Source organism: Bactrocera oleae, chromosome 3 (assembly GCF_042242935.1).
Source record: "Bactrocera oleae isolate idBacOlea1 chromosome 3, idBacOlea1, whole genome shotgun sequence".
NCBI lineage: Eukaryota > Metazoa > Arthropoda > Insecta > Diptera > Tephritidae > Bactrocera > Bactrocera oleae.
The window spans coordinates 970699-988479 of NC_091537.1; the positions used below are offsets into that span (position 1 = coordinate 970699).

The 17781-nt window shown below is 40.4% G+C and overlaps 2 protein-coding genes across 13 annotated transcripts in view; both read left to right on the forward strand.

The window, feature by feature from the left end:
- Positions 1-12681, forward strand: part of spen (split ends) — a 64140-nt gene extending 51459 nt beyond the window's left edge. For 9 of the 12 annotated variants that reach the window (XM_036369475.2, XM_036369480.2, XM_036369489.2 and 6 more), the window contains 7 exons: positions 19-6252; positions 6360-6472; positions 6703-6795; positions 6914-7148; positions 7214-7594; positions 7660-7997; positions 8102-12681. In XM_036369475.2, the coding sequence (XP_036225368.2) occupies positions 19-6252; positions 6360-6472; positions 6703-6795; positions 6914-7148; positions 7214-7594; positions 7660-7997; positions 8102-8389 (7682 nt within the window). In that variant the 3' untranslated portion in view covers positions 8390-12681. The remainder of the gene's footprint in view (positions 1-18; positions 6253-6359; positions 6473-6702; positions 6796-6913; positions 7149-7213; positions 7595-7659; positions 7998-8101) is intronic. The other 3 variants (XM_070106960.1, XM_036369476.2, XM_070106961.1) reach the window with 3 other exon arrangements.
- Positions 12682-15055: 2374 nt separating this feature from the next.
- LOC106614933 (facilitated trehalose transporter Tret1) lies at positions 15056-17651 on the forward strand. Its single transcript, XM_014230881.3, has 6 exons — positions 15056-15644; positions 15715-15944; positions 16024-16698; positions 16755-16943; positions 17109-17174; positions 17245-17651. The coding sequence occupies exons 1-6, from the start codon at positions 15587-15589 to the stop codon at positions 17461-17463; spliced, it is 1437 nt and encodes a 478-aa protein (XP_014086356.2). The 5' UTR covers positions 15056-15586; the 3' UTR covers positions 17464-17651.
- Positions 17652-17781: the final 130 nt, after the last annotated feature.

The window sequence follows — 17781 nt, forward strand, 5'->3', positions numbered from 1 at the left end:
TTCTTTTTCATTCTTCAGAAAAAACAACAAGCTCACTCCGTACAGATGCCCAAGAAGATCAGAATGAACCCTGCTCAGTCATTACAAAACTGGAAACAAGTTCTCAACCTGGTGAAAAAGCAGCCAAAGCGAACTTGCCTCCATCAACCAAACTAGAACCCCCAACAATAAGTAATTTGGTCCAACCAGCTGTACAGCCAGTGAAGTCTGTATTGCCGTCTATGATCAGTCTGCAGCCATCCACATCTACAGTCGGCGACGCGGTGCCAGACAGGTCAAGAGCAGTTGTGACGACCTCATTTGCGGAAAACAAGCCCAGCTCAAGCTCTATTTCTTCTGCAACAACAACTTTTTCCACGACTTTACAATCATCAGCAACCACTAATATTAGTCCGTTATCTGTTCAACAAGAGAAGAGACCGTTCGTTGTTACTACATTGCCGAATGCACTTACCACGCCGCCCACCATAAGCATTCCGGAACCGCCAGCCCATTTCGCCATACCACATCTATTGATTTCCCCCAGAAATGGTGGTAGTAGTACGCCGTCAACGTCGGGTGAACATCAAGTTCTTCTCTCACCTAAAGCACAACAGAAACAGCAATCAACGCAGATGGCAGGTCACTCTATGCCTACTTACACGATCAACGTGCGTTCACCATCTCCACTCAGTCCACAGAAACATAACACGTCTAGAGGTAGTACACCCACGCGACAACTGAGCCCCACTGCTCTAACAATTGCAACACCAGTGCCAACAGCAAAAGTCCAACAGCAGCCATTGTTGTTACATGTTGGCGGACAACGTTCATCTTCATTGCATCAGCAACAACAACAACTACAGTCGCATGTGCTGCAGTATTCGCCCAACGCAAGTTCACAATCTACCAATGTGTCGGGGAGTCCTGTTATTTCTGCCCAACAATCAGCTACCTGTGTTGGCAGCAATGCCAATATCATCAATACAGTACACTCGCCACACAAAATGCAGAATATGGACAGCAGTTGTGCAGTGGGAAGTAATAAGAATCCTAGTTCGTCGCCAACTCCAATTAACGTGAATGTGACAAACGCTCGTAATCAGTCTTCGCAATTATCTGCCAAGCTAGCTATTGAATCTATAGGTATGCAACAAATGACTGTGCAGAAAATGCCACAATTGCCCGCTCATCCCACCATCATCAGCAAAGTGGTGAGTGTGAAGCCACAACAGGCACAACAGTCGTTGATGTCGCCGCCATTACAGTCTGGACAGGCTAGCGCCAAGGGGGCCTATATGGCAACTCATCAGCAGACAACTGCAGTTCAACAACAGCAACAACAACAACATACCATACAAACACAACAGGCACAGCAACAGCGGAATTCGCCGCAAATTATTCAGTCAATGTCGAAAGCACCGAATTATCAGCAGCATCAGCAGCCACAATCACAACAACAATCACAGCCGCCGCAACAGCCGAAATATGCGCAACAGCAACACTTGTTGCAACAGCAAAGACAGCAGATACAACAGCAGCAGCAGCAACAACGTCAACAACACCATCAGCAAATGCAACAACAAATATTGCAGCAGCAGCAGCAGCAGCAACAACAGCAACAGCAGATAATACAAATACAAAAATTGCAGCATCAACAGCAACAACAGCAACAACAACAAAATAAGCACATTCCGTCACAGGTAACGGTGCAGCAACAACAACAGCAATCGCGCCAACGAATTCTGCCAACTCAGCAAAATATACAACAAAATCAAGCACAACAACAATACCAGCCGCATCAACAACATCAACAAATTGCATTGAATCGCCAAGCTGTTAGCCCCCCAAATACCACATCAACTCCGACGCATCAAAATTTGGTAATAATACGTGGACAACAGCCAGCCATTTCTGGATCAACAGGTGTGAGCAATCTATCACAAAATGTTATACAATGCTCTGTGCAAAGCGCACAAAAACAGGAGCAAGTGACGACATCTGCGCCCGTGCAACAGCAAACAAACCCAATGAGCGTTGCTGGAATGCAGTACATTCCTCAAATGCAGCCCGCGATTTCGCAGAACGCCAGCAATCTGCAGCTATCAGCTCCACCTTCATCTCCGTCTGCTTGTCCAGCCTCTTTAGAAACAGCCAAGCAGGCAGTAACTACAACAAACACTCCGGTGTCTCAGTCAAATACACCAAAGTTGTCATATGTTGTTGATATTAAAACACCAGCATCAGCTCCAACACCAACATCGCCGCCAGCATCTACAACGGCAACAAAACCAATACATACAATGGATTTGAATAAACAAGCACAGAAACCTTTTTCGGCGGTAGCTCATGAGAAGCCAGCAGAGAAGCTGGCGGAGAATGTGTCTGTAATTTGTAGCGTTGAAGGCAACGCAAGTGCTGAGAAGACAACATTCAGCACAGTTACTCAACAGAAACGAGATCGGTCGATGCCTGCGCTTAACGCCGATGAAGCTGCAATCTCTATAGGTACTGTAAAAGCCCTAGACTCGGTTATAAAGAAAGTTGATGTGCCCGAAAATAAAAATGTACACAGTTTGCCCACCATTCCTCAACACACGGAGGTCGATGCGAAGCCCGATAAGCCATCCGCTTCCATGCCAATTAAAAACCAACAAGCGGTAAATATAACTGAGGTAAACAGTAGTATACGTTCAACATCGGCTGCTGACGACGTTACCAAAACTGGTAATGCAACATTGGGTCAAAGTGGAAAAATGATTGATAATGTTTCGATGGAACATACAAATCTAATTTCTTCAGACTTGGTGAATCCCATTTCAGCAACCTCTGGCACAGATCACGAAACTGAAGACGAAACCGAAACGAAGCAGTCAAATGTAATGACTGAAGGACCTATCGGTTTGGGTCGACTAGGTGTAAGCACACGTGGTGGTACTGCAAAGCGCGGTCGTCAGCCACGCGGTGGAAAGAAGCATCCTGGTGGTGCTGTCACTTCAGTTTTATCGTCTCAGTTGGTGGCTGCTCCTAATGAGATATCTGGAGTACAGACGCGATTACGTAAACCAGCTACAGTAACGCCAGTAATGCGTGGACGGAAAGGACGTCCACCGCGTAACATTTTGCTACAGCAACAGCAACAACCAGCCCAGATGCATTTGGCTGGCGAAACATTCGATACAGCTAGCACTGGTAAGAAGGCGCCTACTCAGCCACGAAACGCTGCAGCAATAACAAGAACCTCATCAGCTGTGGCTGGTGACTCGGATGTATACGAATTCCATGATGATTCTGGTGAAGAAACGAAAGTTGCACAAGATAACACACATTCGGTGGGTAGTCCAAGCGGAAGTGATGTGAGGCCGCGTTTGATTTTAACTATCAAACCGGGCCAAAGTGCTCCAATCGTAAAAGCTAGTGAGAAACAAAACTTGACTGTTACGGATGATGTGTCTGCCACAACAATGATTTCGACACCGCTTCAGCAGCAACAAACAACCATTCACGTGACGCCAACAGTTCAATCTGAGCCAAGGGAGAGCAGCAAATGTAAAAGCCAAATATCTGCAACCGCGCCTACGTCATCGCCAACTGCGCAACTAGCTCAGTTACCAGATATGCCCACTATGGAAGTAATCCAAGCGACTTCCATGCCCGCAACTACGACCACGACCGGGACAATGGCCCCGTCTGGGTCAGTACCAACAGCACAGAAAATGGGTCATCCGCAGCCACCACATGCAATACCTTCATCATCCGCAACTTCAATGGATTCAGGTAGCACCACAGCGGCGAACACTAGAAAATCGCGACGATTACAAGAGAAAGATCGCTGTACAATTGACGACGTCATTGAGGATGTGGTGCGGAATACCATAACCGCCGGATTGTTGCAGAAAGGCGCACAAACTCCGCCCAGACGCTCTGGACGCAACGCAACGCACGTCGCTTCGAAAAAGGATGCGGGAATGGAAACACCACCCTCATCGCCAGCAATGGTCCGTCCACGACGTTCAAAGGATCGAAAAGAGAGCACTGAACACACCAACGCCTTGAATGACCTATCTTCGAGTGATACAGATGAACAACATAAAAGGATAATCGCAGCACCAACGAAGCTGGAGGAAGAAGTAGTGTTGCCTGTCAGCACGAATAGTGCAGCGAATACACTCAGTTCCGCACCATTGCAAGTAACTCTTGTAGCTGCACCACCAACAGCAACAACAGCGTCGATATCACAACAATCTATACCAGTATCCACAAAAACCGTTCCATCCACGCATATTCCTGCACAGGCCATAACGCATGGTGAGAAGCAGTCTCTGCCAATGCAGCAACAACTACATCATGTTATGCCGCAGCACCCGAAAAAGAAAGCGCTCGCCGCAGCAGAGATAGAGTCGTTCGCTGTCGCCAATAGTGTTTCGAAAACTACTAATCCAGCTACATCGTCATTGCCCAGCATCGACATATCTGCAAGTCACTCATCTGCCCCAACGACACAGAAAAGAAGTGGTGGAACCGCCGATATGGTAAGTAAAGCACTTGTCGACCCAGTAACGGGACTAATCGGCGGCAATTTGCAGCATGGCAAAGATGGCAATCTACCAGGGACAACAGCAGTAGCCGCAGCAGCAGCAACATTAGCCACTATGCATAAAACGCCTTTGGACACGAAGAAAATAGTACAGGCGGCTATTGCGGCAGCCACGGCCGAGAACACTACGCAATCAAGCGATGTTCGCGGTACTGCCGCGTTGCTAACTAAAGCAGCGAGCAATACAAACAATTTGCAAACATCACAAATGGTTGCTCAAACCGTTACGGTTTCTGCTTCCAATTCAGCTTCTCACACTGCTTCCACAAAGTCGTTGACAGTGGAAGGTTCTACCAAAGTGTTGACTACTCCCATATCCCTTTTGAACAAATCTGCTGTGAGTGTGGTCGTAAAGACAACGACAACACCCGTTATCATAAAGCAACAAATTGTGCAACCTCAAACGACTATAAAACCGACGATTTCGGCTAACAGCAAACAGTCAATTGTTGTGCAGCAGAGTCCGGTCGTTATGCACGCCCAGCCATCAAATGTGCGCCCGCCTACCCTAAAAGCACACGTACTTAACAGCCAGAAAACAATGCAGCAGCAACAACATCAGCAGCAGCAACAACATCAGCAGCAGCAATTGCCACAGTCACACCACATTGTTGCTCAGACACAGCAACCAACGTCACCGTCAATACATCAACAGCAGGCGAAACATATTTTGGTAACCAATTCGAATCACTCGATTGCATCTAATGTAATAACGACCCGACATGCGGTGCAGCAGCAGCAGCAGCAGCATCCGCATCCGTCGCCGCAACAGTTGCTCGTAAATATTCCACCAACGAACTCTCAACAAGTGGCAGCGAATATAAACTCACCGCAGTTGCAGCATCAGCAACAACAACAACAACAAACCGCTCAACAACCGGCACAGCAGACACTCGTAATCAAGCAAGGCCAACCGACCAATGCAGGTCAGTTGTCGACCCAACAAACAGTCCATGTTGTCAGCTTGAAGGACCCGGTTGGTTCGCAAGTTGGAGAAGTTCCGTCAGGAGTGCAGCACCAGCAACAACAGGCAACGCCAGGAGGTAAGACCCCACAACATGCAGCAACGTATGCAACGTCCTTACCCCAACAGCCACAGTCGCAACAGCAGCATCAACACCAACAGCCTCAGATAACTGTGCTAACACCACAACAACAACACCAGCTTATTAAACAGCATCACCAACAACAACAGCAGCAGCAACAACAACAACAGCAACAAACTGTGCTTCAGCCACCTGTTAGTATATCTATGGTGACTCAGCAACAGCAAAATCCGCACGTTCAGTTACCACACGGTGTGACGGCAGTGCACCATCAGGGTCGCAATAAAATGCAGTCTCAACAACAACAACAACAACAACAAACATCACCGCTTGTAATGCAACCAAGTGGTATTATCGGTCTACAACACCCGACAATGCTGCTGCAAACCAAACCACCAACGCATCTGCAAGCACAGCAAGCCCATCAGCAGTTGACGGCATCACCGCCATTGCAAGCTGGTGCCATTCCGGTTGTTAGTGGCGCTAAACCCACTATCACTGCTATGCAAACACTGCAAGCGCAGGGAGTGCAAATATTGGCCAGCAGTGTGACAAGCCCACCGCCATCGACGCTCAAACAGACTACACCGCAACAACAACAGCATCCGCACAATAGTGCCAACGTACCAGGTAAATTTTTGTTTGCTAACACACAAGCGGTCTTTCACCCTCATGTGACGACCTTCACTTTAATCAAGGCTATACTACATTTACTTTTCCATAATTTCCGTTTGTAGGCGTTAGTAGCTTACGCACCAGCATTCCAACGTTAAGTCCTCAGAGTCAAACTCGTGTTACGCCGCTACTTTTGCCGACTGGCATGACCATGCCGCCATTTGAGTCAAACATGGTAAGTGCCACCGCATAATTGCCTTTTAATTTTACGATATTTAATTACAATAATTAAGTTTAATTTGTGAGCCAACACTAACGCTTTAAATACATTCATACTTACATAAATGCGTAAGTGAAAACGCGTAAAATATTGATCGTAAAGCCTAGCTTTACCATATGTACTTAAGTAGATAGTTAAGTAGTAACCGCAGTTCCTTCTTTATCATATTTCTTCGGTGGACGCAGCACGACATTGGAAGTTATTGTACAAGTTCTTCTGGTTCGCGTGCAACAAAAAGTCCACCACCCGCGCACCAGCAGGCTTCGCCCATAACTCCGGTAAAATGGACTTCTTTTTTATATTTCTTAACGCTGTCTGTTACGAGTTTAAAATTTAATTGCTTAAATTTGTATATTTTTGAGCGCAAATAACGACTTTTTTACTTTCGATTAACAGAGCGAATCTAGTTTTCCTGTGGGTGGCATACGTGGAGTACCACCACGTGACTCGTTTATCATCTACCAGCACATCTTACGAAATCAGCAGGAAACAATGAACGCATCAATACGTGGTGAGTTTGATGACAAAATGCTCGGTGGAAGTCCGCCCTTGGAGCTGCGCCGACCAGGTAGCGTGCCACGCACCATTGCTGTACCACATGGCCTACAGAGTCCTCAAGATCGTGCAACTGGTAAGTTGAATTGCCTAACCTAAGTTCGTCACCAGAGTTAACACACATATAAACTATTTGAACAGATTCGCCACAAGTAGCACAAGTGTATGTACATAATACCCGTTTGGCACACCCACATTACACCGAGCGATCATTCTACGAAGCGGGCCGGCAATTGCCCATCGAACCACCGCCTGCTCATCGTTCAGTTGCAGCGCATAGTGTTGTGGGTCCACCACTGCCAGTAGCAGTGCCTCCACCCGGCGCCGGAACAACGAGCCCATTCGTAGCTGCATCAACGGCACAGATGTCAACGTCGACACCGAACGTGGGAGGTAGCAATGTGAATGTGCCGCCTGCAGCATCAGCAGTTGCACATTTACACACCGCCCAATTGATGGAGCATGAACGGGAGCAACGCGAACGAGAAGCACAGCGTGAAAAGGAACGCATAGCTATGACAAGTAAGAGCTTTATAATAATCACACTCTTTTATAAGAATACATAATTAAAATATATTTAACACTAGACTCTAACATAGATAACTTACCAGCTGGACAGCAGGCCACTGTGCAAGCGAGAAATATGCAAGTGGCGACGCCGCCTCACGCCAATCCCCCTGTGGCACAGCCACCAGCGGCCGACTCGCTACTCACGTTGCTGCAACGCTATCCAGTCATGTGGCAAGGACTTCTAGCACTGAAGACAGATCAGGCTGCTGTACAAATGCATTTCGTATTCGGAAACCCACTTGTGGCGCGCGCATCGCTGCCCTGCAATCGCGACGGCAGCACTCCACCACTGCGCATAGCTCAGCGCATGCGGCTGGAACAGACACAGCTGGAAGGTGTGGCCAAAAAAATGCAGGTAAGTTGAATTATTGACACGCGCATACAAGTATAGCAATAACAATATTAATAGTAATCGAAAGTTACAATGTCTTTAACTTCTCAAACGATCTTATTTTACAGTACGAAAATGAGCATTGCATGCTTTTGGCTCTACCTTGTGGACGTGATCACGCCGATGTCCTGCAGCAATCGCGAAACTTGCAAACGGGTTTTATTACCTACTTGCAGCAGAAAATGGCTGCGGGTATAGTGAATATTCCAATACCGGGCAGTGAACAAGCGGCATATGTTGTGCATATATTTCCATCATGCGACTTTGCCAACGAGAACTTGGAGCGGGCTGCGCCTGATTTGAAGAACCGAGTAGCAGAGATTGCTCATTTGCTAATAGTAATCGCAACTGTCTAAACGGGCACTCACATGCAAGAAAGCCATAAGCTGGCTTAAAACAAGTGGCATGTTTAACCGCCACACCTTGTCTCACAGAATCATACGCAGAAGGTCTGAGACGTTTGACTTATACTACCTTTGTGTTTTAAACACAAACACTCTACATTAAATATGACCAAAAGAAATAATTAAATACGAAAAAAATACATGATTTACCAGCCGTGAAGATTCGCGAAAACTGAATGCATACATTCTCAGATTGCGAAGGCAGAGTACAATTTACTGTTTTCTAGCAGTAGCATGCGAAGAATAATGTGAAATAATTCCCAGGTCCTTATGCATCAAAAAATCTTGTACATACAATAAGAAACGATATGAAAAACTCACTACTCACTAACGCCACTGACAAATGCTCAAGCTGGCGCAATAGCAACGCATCCAACTTGACACACCAAATATTGAGAGCAAGCAAGCAAACCCCATATAATATTACGGAAGTGCGTGCAAATATTCCAAAAGAGGTATTCGTAATTCGTGCACTCAACTAAAAAAACACACAAAAATGAAGCAAAAGACGCAAATAATACAAAACAAACAACAAAAAAAATTATAAGTATATGAACTTGTTAAAAATGTATAGAAATTTTATTTTTATGCTTTTAAGCAAATTGTTATAAGCTTTGTGAATACCTCTTTAGTTTTTGTCTAATTAATTATATATCATACATTTATTTGTTTTTGACACCGCAATAGTTTTACGGGTAAAAATTTCCTTAGTGTTTTCGTAGTGCAGATTTGAAAAAAGTATGAAGTAATTATAATAATTTTAGTGAGAGTAAAACATTAAACTAATTTTATGGATATCAACAATGAAATTCGTAATTTATATATTTGATCTCAAACTAAAGGAAAGTTTATATCTTAATTTTATGCTTTATTTCCAACAACAATAATTGGCAGACAAAGCATATGTAAATTCCCATTTTTGTTCCCATTTTTTGTTTGCAAATCATTTAAAACAGAAATGACTTCAATATGCCTTGTCTATGTATATGTGTGCATAACAATCAAAAAGGTAACAAAACTGACGGCTATACAGCACACGTCCGTTTTTGAAAATTCCAGTCCCAACTAGAAAACGGTATCGATGAGCTTGAGTTTATAAGATTGTGTAAAATCCCATTGAGAAGGAGTTAGAGTAGAGTGAGGCAATTGTAAGGACACTCTTATGAATTCAAGCGGGCATCAAATATATGTTGGGTTATGCTTAGCCGAAAACGTTGACGCAATGGAGATGCAATTTCGCTACGTCGTTTGCTATTAGTAAACGCTTGAAATATGCATTTTCTAAGCGAGTTTCAATCCGGAATGCACGATCTTGTTATGTGCGAATGTGTGTTTATGTTTATGATTAATTTACTAACAATTATGAGGTTCTGAGAATGCCCTTAGATGCTTGTTACAATGTAAGTTCAAATGCCAAAAACAGAAAAACATAAGGGAAACTAAAACTAATACTGAAAGCTACTTGTAGTCTTACATACATTCATACATAATATAAATATTGTTTAAGAAATGCAAATGCGCAATTATACAACAGCTGAAATTTGCATAGAGCCCAAAGGTTCCAGTGAATTACTTGGGTTTAACGCTCATTGCACAGTTATGAATTTTAAATTTTCACTTGTGAAGCCTTTCGTTTTCCTTTAAATTGTTACTGAAAAGAAAATAAGAAAAAAAGTTCCCATTTCGCTAACTTTATCTAATTTCATCACTGCCATTTATGATATACAAATACATTCGTTTCGTATGCACAATTATCTCTTGTAAGGCGCACAATTTTGTTTGTTTGCCGTAACAGGTAATCTTCTGTGCCTTGTGAAGAATACATAGAGAGTGCTCCAATAGCATGAATATACCAAAATTTATACATATGTATAATGGCGTTTTGCCTTGCTTGCTTTTGGAGTAGTTTCTACAAATCAATGTGTGTTTTCAACCGGATTCGACGTCTGTTTTGCTTCCCTTTTTGTATTGTTGTCAGCTTGTTTGCATAAAACGTTTTGTTTATTATTCAACTTTTTAGCTTTATTTCAATTTTTGTTTGTTCTAATTGGAAAACTATCACAAGGAAAAAGTAAAAAAAAAATGTACATATATAAAACAAAAGAAATAAGTAAATAAAAGTAATTATAAGATAATCCTAACGGGATTCTATAATATAACATGTCTACCCTTTCCCACTTTTATTAATTGTATCTTTGGTAATGAATAACGTTGTAAAATATTAAAATAGAGTGTAAATTATCTACATATATACAAACATACATATATATACATATATGCATATATAAATATAAATTATTAGTAATATTAAGCGTTGATGTAACTAATTATTTACGAGATAATAGTAGTAGTGTCTATTAAATAAAATACACATAAATAAGTATGTTAAATTAATGTACAGTTATTCATAAAATTAGTTTTTATTATAGTGTTAGAACAAATGAAAATCATTAAATGCAAAGCACCCAAAGTTGCGTTTGTCAAATAAATATAAAAAAGTTAAAAAATAATGAATTAATTGAAATAAGAAGGATACTGTAATATCTAGTAGTAGTGAATGAACCGAGCTGTTGAAGCGAAAACAAGTTAATAAAGTTAGTGTATAATATTAAAATCAGAATATGTATATTTATATACATACATATTTATGAATATTAGAACAGAAGTGCGTAAGTGAAAAAAATTTGCACTCGCCCTATTGCATAAGAAAGATAAATATACAAATATAAATGCATATATATACACCTATATGTATATATATATATACATACTTGCATAAATAATTTAAAAATACAAACTAAATAAGTTTCAATATTATCAATACATACATACGTTTTAAGTTGTAACATGCAAAAAGTTTCTCTTTAATTTTATAAACAAAGAAACTACAAGGAAATACAATAAATTTTCTGTTATTTTTTTCATACAACAAATTAAACAGTTTAATTTTTGGTTTTGACTTGACGAGCGTCCACTTTCGAAAATATTATATTTTTACAGCGGCGTAGTGCTTTTTCACAGCTTTCTTCGGAATGACTGACATTTATTTTAGATTTCAGTATCCGCTTTCATTCACTTAGCAAAATTTCAATTTATTGTTCATTACTCATCATGTTCTTAGTTGAAAACAAATGCAGTTCTGAACGTTTTTGTTTCTACTAAAGAGTTCCACAGAGATTTGAGTTTTTCTTTTGTTTATTGCCTCTAGCAGTTTTCGTTATCTGTCTGTCATTCCTTAGCAGCTTGTAGCTGGAGTGACACGTCGGGAGTGGAAGGGCGGGCAAAATTCAGCTGCACAAACTCCAGTGCGAAAATGTTACAATTATGCATACAACAAATGTCTGTTGTGCACCAATGTCGGACAATTACGTTCGCATAAATAAGACTAGGATTCCTAAGCAGTAGTGCGATCATGTGTATGTATGGGAGTTGAATAATAATCGTAATAGCAAAATAAATCTAAAAATTATTGTAGTTATGACCGATGCGAAAAAGAAATATTCCCTAATCCCTAAATGAATAAAAATAGCAAAATTTCAGACTATAAGTGTAATTGTTAAAAAGTTTAGAAACATATATAGAAAATACTTGAAAAGTAAAATACCTACGAATATAATCACCAACCAATCACTTAACTGGTTCTGGTTCTGGTTCTGGACCTGGAAGTATCTAAATTCATTGAACCAGCACATAGATATACATACATACAAGCAAACAAAAATACAAAAAGATATAGACATATGTAAATAAATCTCGCTGAGTTCCATCGTCTTTAAAGTCGTTAAATCCTAAACCATAGATACATAGAATTTATATAATTTCGAATCGATTTTCAATGCTGCAAAGAGATATACAAACAATATACTATATATACAAACTTATGCGTATGTATGTACATTAATATATGTACTATGTACTTCTGTGCATACGTATCTACTACAAGTTGTAAATTATATAATATAAAAAATTTATTAAACACCATAAAGATTATACAAACAACCCACACACACACTATGTATAGAGGTATTAGTAAACACGAGTTCTAAAATCTTAAATGAAGAAAATTTAATATACCAAGGCATAACAAAAAATTGAGAAATTTAAAAGATAATTTCAAAGAATGTAGATGTTTTGTGTGCGATGAGGAAAGATGTAAATATTATTAATAATTGTATGGATAAATATTATAATTAAATTGACGTAAAATTTAATTGAAATAAATGAAAAGAATATTAAACATTAAATTCGGCATTCTCTGCTTCTTCTTGTTATGGTTTTTGTTGTATTGTGTTTATGGTGGCATTCCACACAAGAAGTTCTATCACTGGTGCTAGTGTGGCGATCACAGTTTGCCCAGTTTCTTTCTTCATGTTCTCCGTTTTACGGTTTCTTCCATGTTTTTTGCAGTGAATTTTAAAGAGTGGAGAAGGCTAAAATGTTAAATCAAATCTTTTTGAGTACTCATTTGTAGTTTTCACATGAGAGAACATCGAAAAATACAACATCGAATAGGAAAATACTCCGCGGATGTGGGAATAAAATAGTGGCTAAAGCGACCACGGTCATACTTTTGAGGAGAGCTCAATGCGAATACGAGCATCTACTTGTATGTGCGAATCCTGAAAAATATATTTGGGCATGCGAATGAAGGAAAGCCAATTTCGAGAATACAAATACACATACAAATCGGCAAATTGAAACAACTTAAAACTGATAGCTGTTTAAGCAGAGAACTTAAAACAAGTTCATTTAAGTTCTCTGGCTTAAGTTCACACATTAGGCAATTACTTTCAGTTATAATAATGTAACCACATTGTGGCTCATATTACACACTTCCTTATTGTAGCATCAAATATTTTTGCACATCCTACAGATATTTTTTGATATTATTTTTTATTTTTATAAACCTTTTTTATTAAATTTATTTAAATTTAATTTTAATTTTTCCCCATTCTATAACGTGGTGTAATTGAATTTTCGAATTTGCACATTTTCGATATTCCCTTTTAAAAGCACAGCTAACATTGCGCCAGAGATTTATAGCATTTAGCACATTGTGTGGTGTATTTTTCTTTTTCGAAGTTATATTTTTCGATGTTCCCTCATCTGGAATTACAAATTAGTACTCAAAAAGATTTCATTTAACATTTGCTCCTTCTCTATTCATTTACGTTCTCTGGGGATATTTTGCACCAAAGACACAAACCTGAAAATTATCCCACTATTTGGACTTCTTTCGATTTTTGGGAGACATTTTCATCAATTCCGAAACAGAGGAATTTCAGAGCAAACCGGAAACGAAGCCATATGGTTTTTGATGTGTAAAAATTTAAATATATATACAAAAAATGCAAATTTCGCAAATTATTTTATCGAGATATATTGCACATGGCCTGCTGCTGCTTTTAGAGCAAAACATTGAACATTTTGTTTATGAAAATTTGTACGTGTTTTTTTGGGCAATAATTATTGAGATTGCAAATAGCTTAATAACAATAGCTCATTGCCCGATTTGTACGACATAAAGCAACCGGAAGTTTGAAAATCGCATGTTATATGGAAGTCGCATGGGAGATATAGCGTACCCCTAGCGAGCTGCTAAAATTAAAACTCTAAATGGGGCTCATCGAAGAACATTAAATATAAAAACATGAATTAACAAATGTTTGCAAAAAAAAGCATACCACTCTTATTGGAAACCCCTTTTATATTTATATATTTTTGAAAGTCACATTATATATTACATATAAAGAGACTTTTTTACAATTATGTAATTTGATTTTTTTCAAAATATAAACCAATTTAAGCCATTTTTTATATTATCGTAATCAACATAGGCAAGTACTTTGCTCTAAAATTGCATCTTTGCACACCGATTGGTTACAACGCACACACACACACGATCGCTAACATTGCTTTTATTAATATTTGATTCCTCATGGAAATACACGTCGGAGACACTTTTTGATATGGCAATTTTTTAGCCAGACTATAAATATACGCATATACATGCATGTATGTACAATATATCTAGGACTATGAGCTCACATAGCAGTAAGTTTAGGGGGAAGCGAACAACACCCAGTTTTCATTTCAAACTCCTGACACTTTCAATTGTCGATGTGTTAAAAAGTGATTAATATTTAATTAACAGCTTCAAGAATAAATGTATAGCCACTCTGCTCGCACATATGAGCATACATGTAATCGGCTAACTGTATTGCTACTTGGCCTACTTATTTTTAAAATTTTAAAATACTACTTTTGATGGCTTGATGCTTGAGTTATGGCACCGGTGCCGAACTATCTCCTAAATAGATGCGACCGGTTTTCGGTCTGTTACAAGGCCACGCTCTTTGGGTCTCTTTTAACATGTTCTCCGAATTGGCAAAAGTGAAAAAGCAGACATCGTCTGTCTAATCTATTGAATTTTGCGCCAACACTAAATTTAGTGATTCATAACCTTCAAATTAATAGATAAGGAATTTATGTATAACCCCAGTTTCTAATGTAGATTATACTGGGGACCCTGCTTATGACTGTGGACCCTCTCAACGAAATAGTGGACTACGTTGCTCTTGACATTTAAAATGTATGCATTATATACATATGTGAGCACTTTTGGATATGGCAATCCCCTTCAGATACGTGTTATTAATGATTAGATCAACGACAATTTTCTGGCCCAGTGTGAAAGTCTTTGCATCCGATGAATCACGGCGACAATTGGTTTGGTCTTCTTATCGCTTAGCATCCGCAGTTATCAGGCGTACGATTATGTACACACGTTTTGTAAACATAAACAAACACTGAGAACGTTCTGCCAGCTACTGGCTATTGGAGATATCTTGGTTGGCATTGCGGCATCACTTGCCGGCGACAGCAAGTAAGAAGTGAAAAAGCAACGTTCATAATTAAGGCAATTGTGGCAATTGTGTTCCGATGACAGAACGCTACAGACTCATTTGAGTTTTTCTACTATACTATAAAATCGGACGGACTGTTAAACGATATTAAACGCGCTAAGGAAGCAGTTGAGAAGCGTGAGCGCATTGGAACGGTTGTACGAGCGAACGATCATAGGGCTTACATCCCACTAGTATACGCTTTTACAGCGGAGTGAAGTGAAGAGCAAAAAATCGTAAGCAGATGTGTCTGCCAAAGAATTTGAATGGTTCCACGATCCAGAAAATCGCAACAGCTGTCGGTAATATAGATGAGGGACTTCGCAACACATCTATTACATTGAAGGAATGTTTCATTTTGTGCACTTTTAGGTAACATACTATGCTTGAACTTTGGCATCATGCTAGGCATCACGCCAGCGCATATTAGACTCTACATGGGCGAACAGACCCCCTTGAACCGCGTCGCCGACGAAATTGAAGCAACTTGGATCATCAGTAGTATTTTCGCCAGCGCTGCTTTGGGCTCAGTCGTATGCGGTTTCATTGTGGGGAAAATTGGACCCAAAGCGGTGCTTCTTCTCAGCGGTCTTCTGCAAATCGTAAGCTACAATTTTCCATAGCTGCCTTCTCAAGCATGAACTCAAACTACCCACAACATTCCTCATCTTTTCATATCAGTCCAGTTGGTTTTGTATGCATTTCGCATTTGACATCTTACACATCTATTCGTCCCGTATTATGGCTGGAATGGCTGCTGGCGCCACCCTCACAGCGTTACCTTTATTCATAGCGGAGATATCGGAGGAGAACAGTAGCGGTGCCCTGATTACAACTATCGAACAGTGGCGCACAATGGGCACACTTTTCGGTTTTCTGCTTGGCCAGCATTTGCAATACGATTATGTGGCGGTAGTGGCTGTTTGTATTTCCTGTGCCTTCACCATTATGTTCCCGTTTAGTCAGGAGAGCCCGTACTTCTACATGCGAAAGGGTGATGTGACCAGGCTGGAGAAGTCTTTGCGCTGGTTTCGGGGTGTGCGCAGTATTGACGATCGCGACCGACCTGAGTTCTTACGTGAATTGGAAGATTTCAAGAGCAACATGGAGAATCACTTCATAGCACAAGAGCACGTGTCTCGTGCGTATTTGTGTAAGGCCACGCTCTGTACGCTGGTGTTGTTTGTGGGTGTGCATTTGAGTGGTATCTACGTGATACTAGCCTGGTCGGATCTGATATTTATAGATGACGTTTTCGTTCAGTCTCCCACGGACGTAAGTGCTTCGATTTTCGCTCTCGTACAGTTTGTGGCAGCTACAATGAGCGTGTGGCTCGCACCAATAACGAGGAGAAGAGTAAGGCTTTCGTTAATAATGCTGAGAATCTGAGAGCTAATGGGCTATCTTTTCAGATTCTCTTATTTATTTCGGCATTGATCTGTGGCTTTGCGTCGATTTGTTTGGCAGTTTGCATAGCGTTAGAAGTGAAGGAACAATTGCGATGGGTCGCCTCCGTGTTGTTGCTGCTTCATGTGTTTTTTGCTAGCTTGGGCTTATACCCGTTAATATTCCTGCTCCCTCGTGAAATGCTGGCCACGAAGGTTTGTAAAAACGAAGAGTTTTGATAGAACGAGGGTTCCGAATACACTTTTTCGGCTCCTTTGTTTTAGAATACGGTTTCTTCAATGGAGTATAGTAGTTCTGAATTATCGAAGCGAAGACCTATTTTTCCAAATCGTCCATTCATCGTTATTTTTCTTTTGCAGTTGCGCATTACCTTAACGAGTGTTTCTTGGGGCATCTCATGGCTAATGACTTTTATTTTGATACAGGTTAGTTACAACAGCTATTGTGAACGGTTGATTAGTTACATTGTAATGACATGTATTTCCATTCGAAAAGTATTTCCAGTCTTTTGAATCGACAATCGGACTCAATGGATTTTTCATCATCTTTGGTGTTGGTTGTGTCAGCGTTGCGCTCTTAGCTCTATTCGCGCTGCCGGAGACGCTAGGAAAATCACTCGAAGAAGTACAAAATAAGTGGGGGCTCGAGAGTGAGGCGGGGATTTCGAAAAACAACGTGCCACAACGTGGACAAATCCATTTAGCGCGTTACTAAGGTACTTATACCAATCATGATCCAAGAAATGTTTGTATGTTAGAAATACATACTATGTAAATCTATGTGTGCATATATTTTTTTAAGAAAAAATAAAAATTTTTTGTAAACATTTTAAAGAAACAATCTTTTTGGCGGACAGGCTTAAAATTCTAATAAAAATATGTTCGTTAAATAAATAGAAAGAAGTTCAAAGTAGTTTTATTCAGGTGATTTTGGGAAGGAGGGTTGATGGTAAAGCAAACCATTTTATTTTAAAAACTTGGCCGAATAGAGCATTGTTTTTTCGTTCACACTCGTTTACTTGTTGCATAGTCG

What these genes read in the sequence shown, in the direction of transcription:
- LOC106614933 (XM_014230881.3), top strand. Translation starts at nt 15,587, where the DNA reads ATGTGTCTGCCAAAGAATTTGAATGGTTCCACGATCCAGAAAATCGCA. An exon ending in CACCAATAACGAGGAGAAGA is followed by an intron (nt 16,699 to 16,754) that starts GTAAGGCTTTCG and finishes CTATCTTTTCAG; the next exon opens with ATTCTCTTATTTATTTCGGC. An exon ending in GTGAAATGCTGGCCACGAAG is followed by an intron (nt 16,944 to 17,108) that starts GTTTGTAAAAAC and finishes TTTCTTTTGCAG; the next exon opens with TTGCGCATTACCTTAACGAG.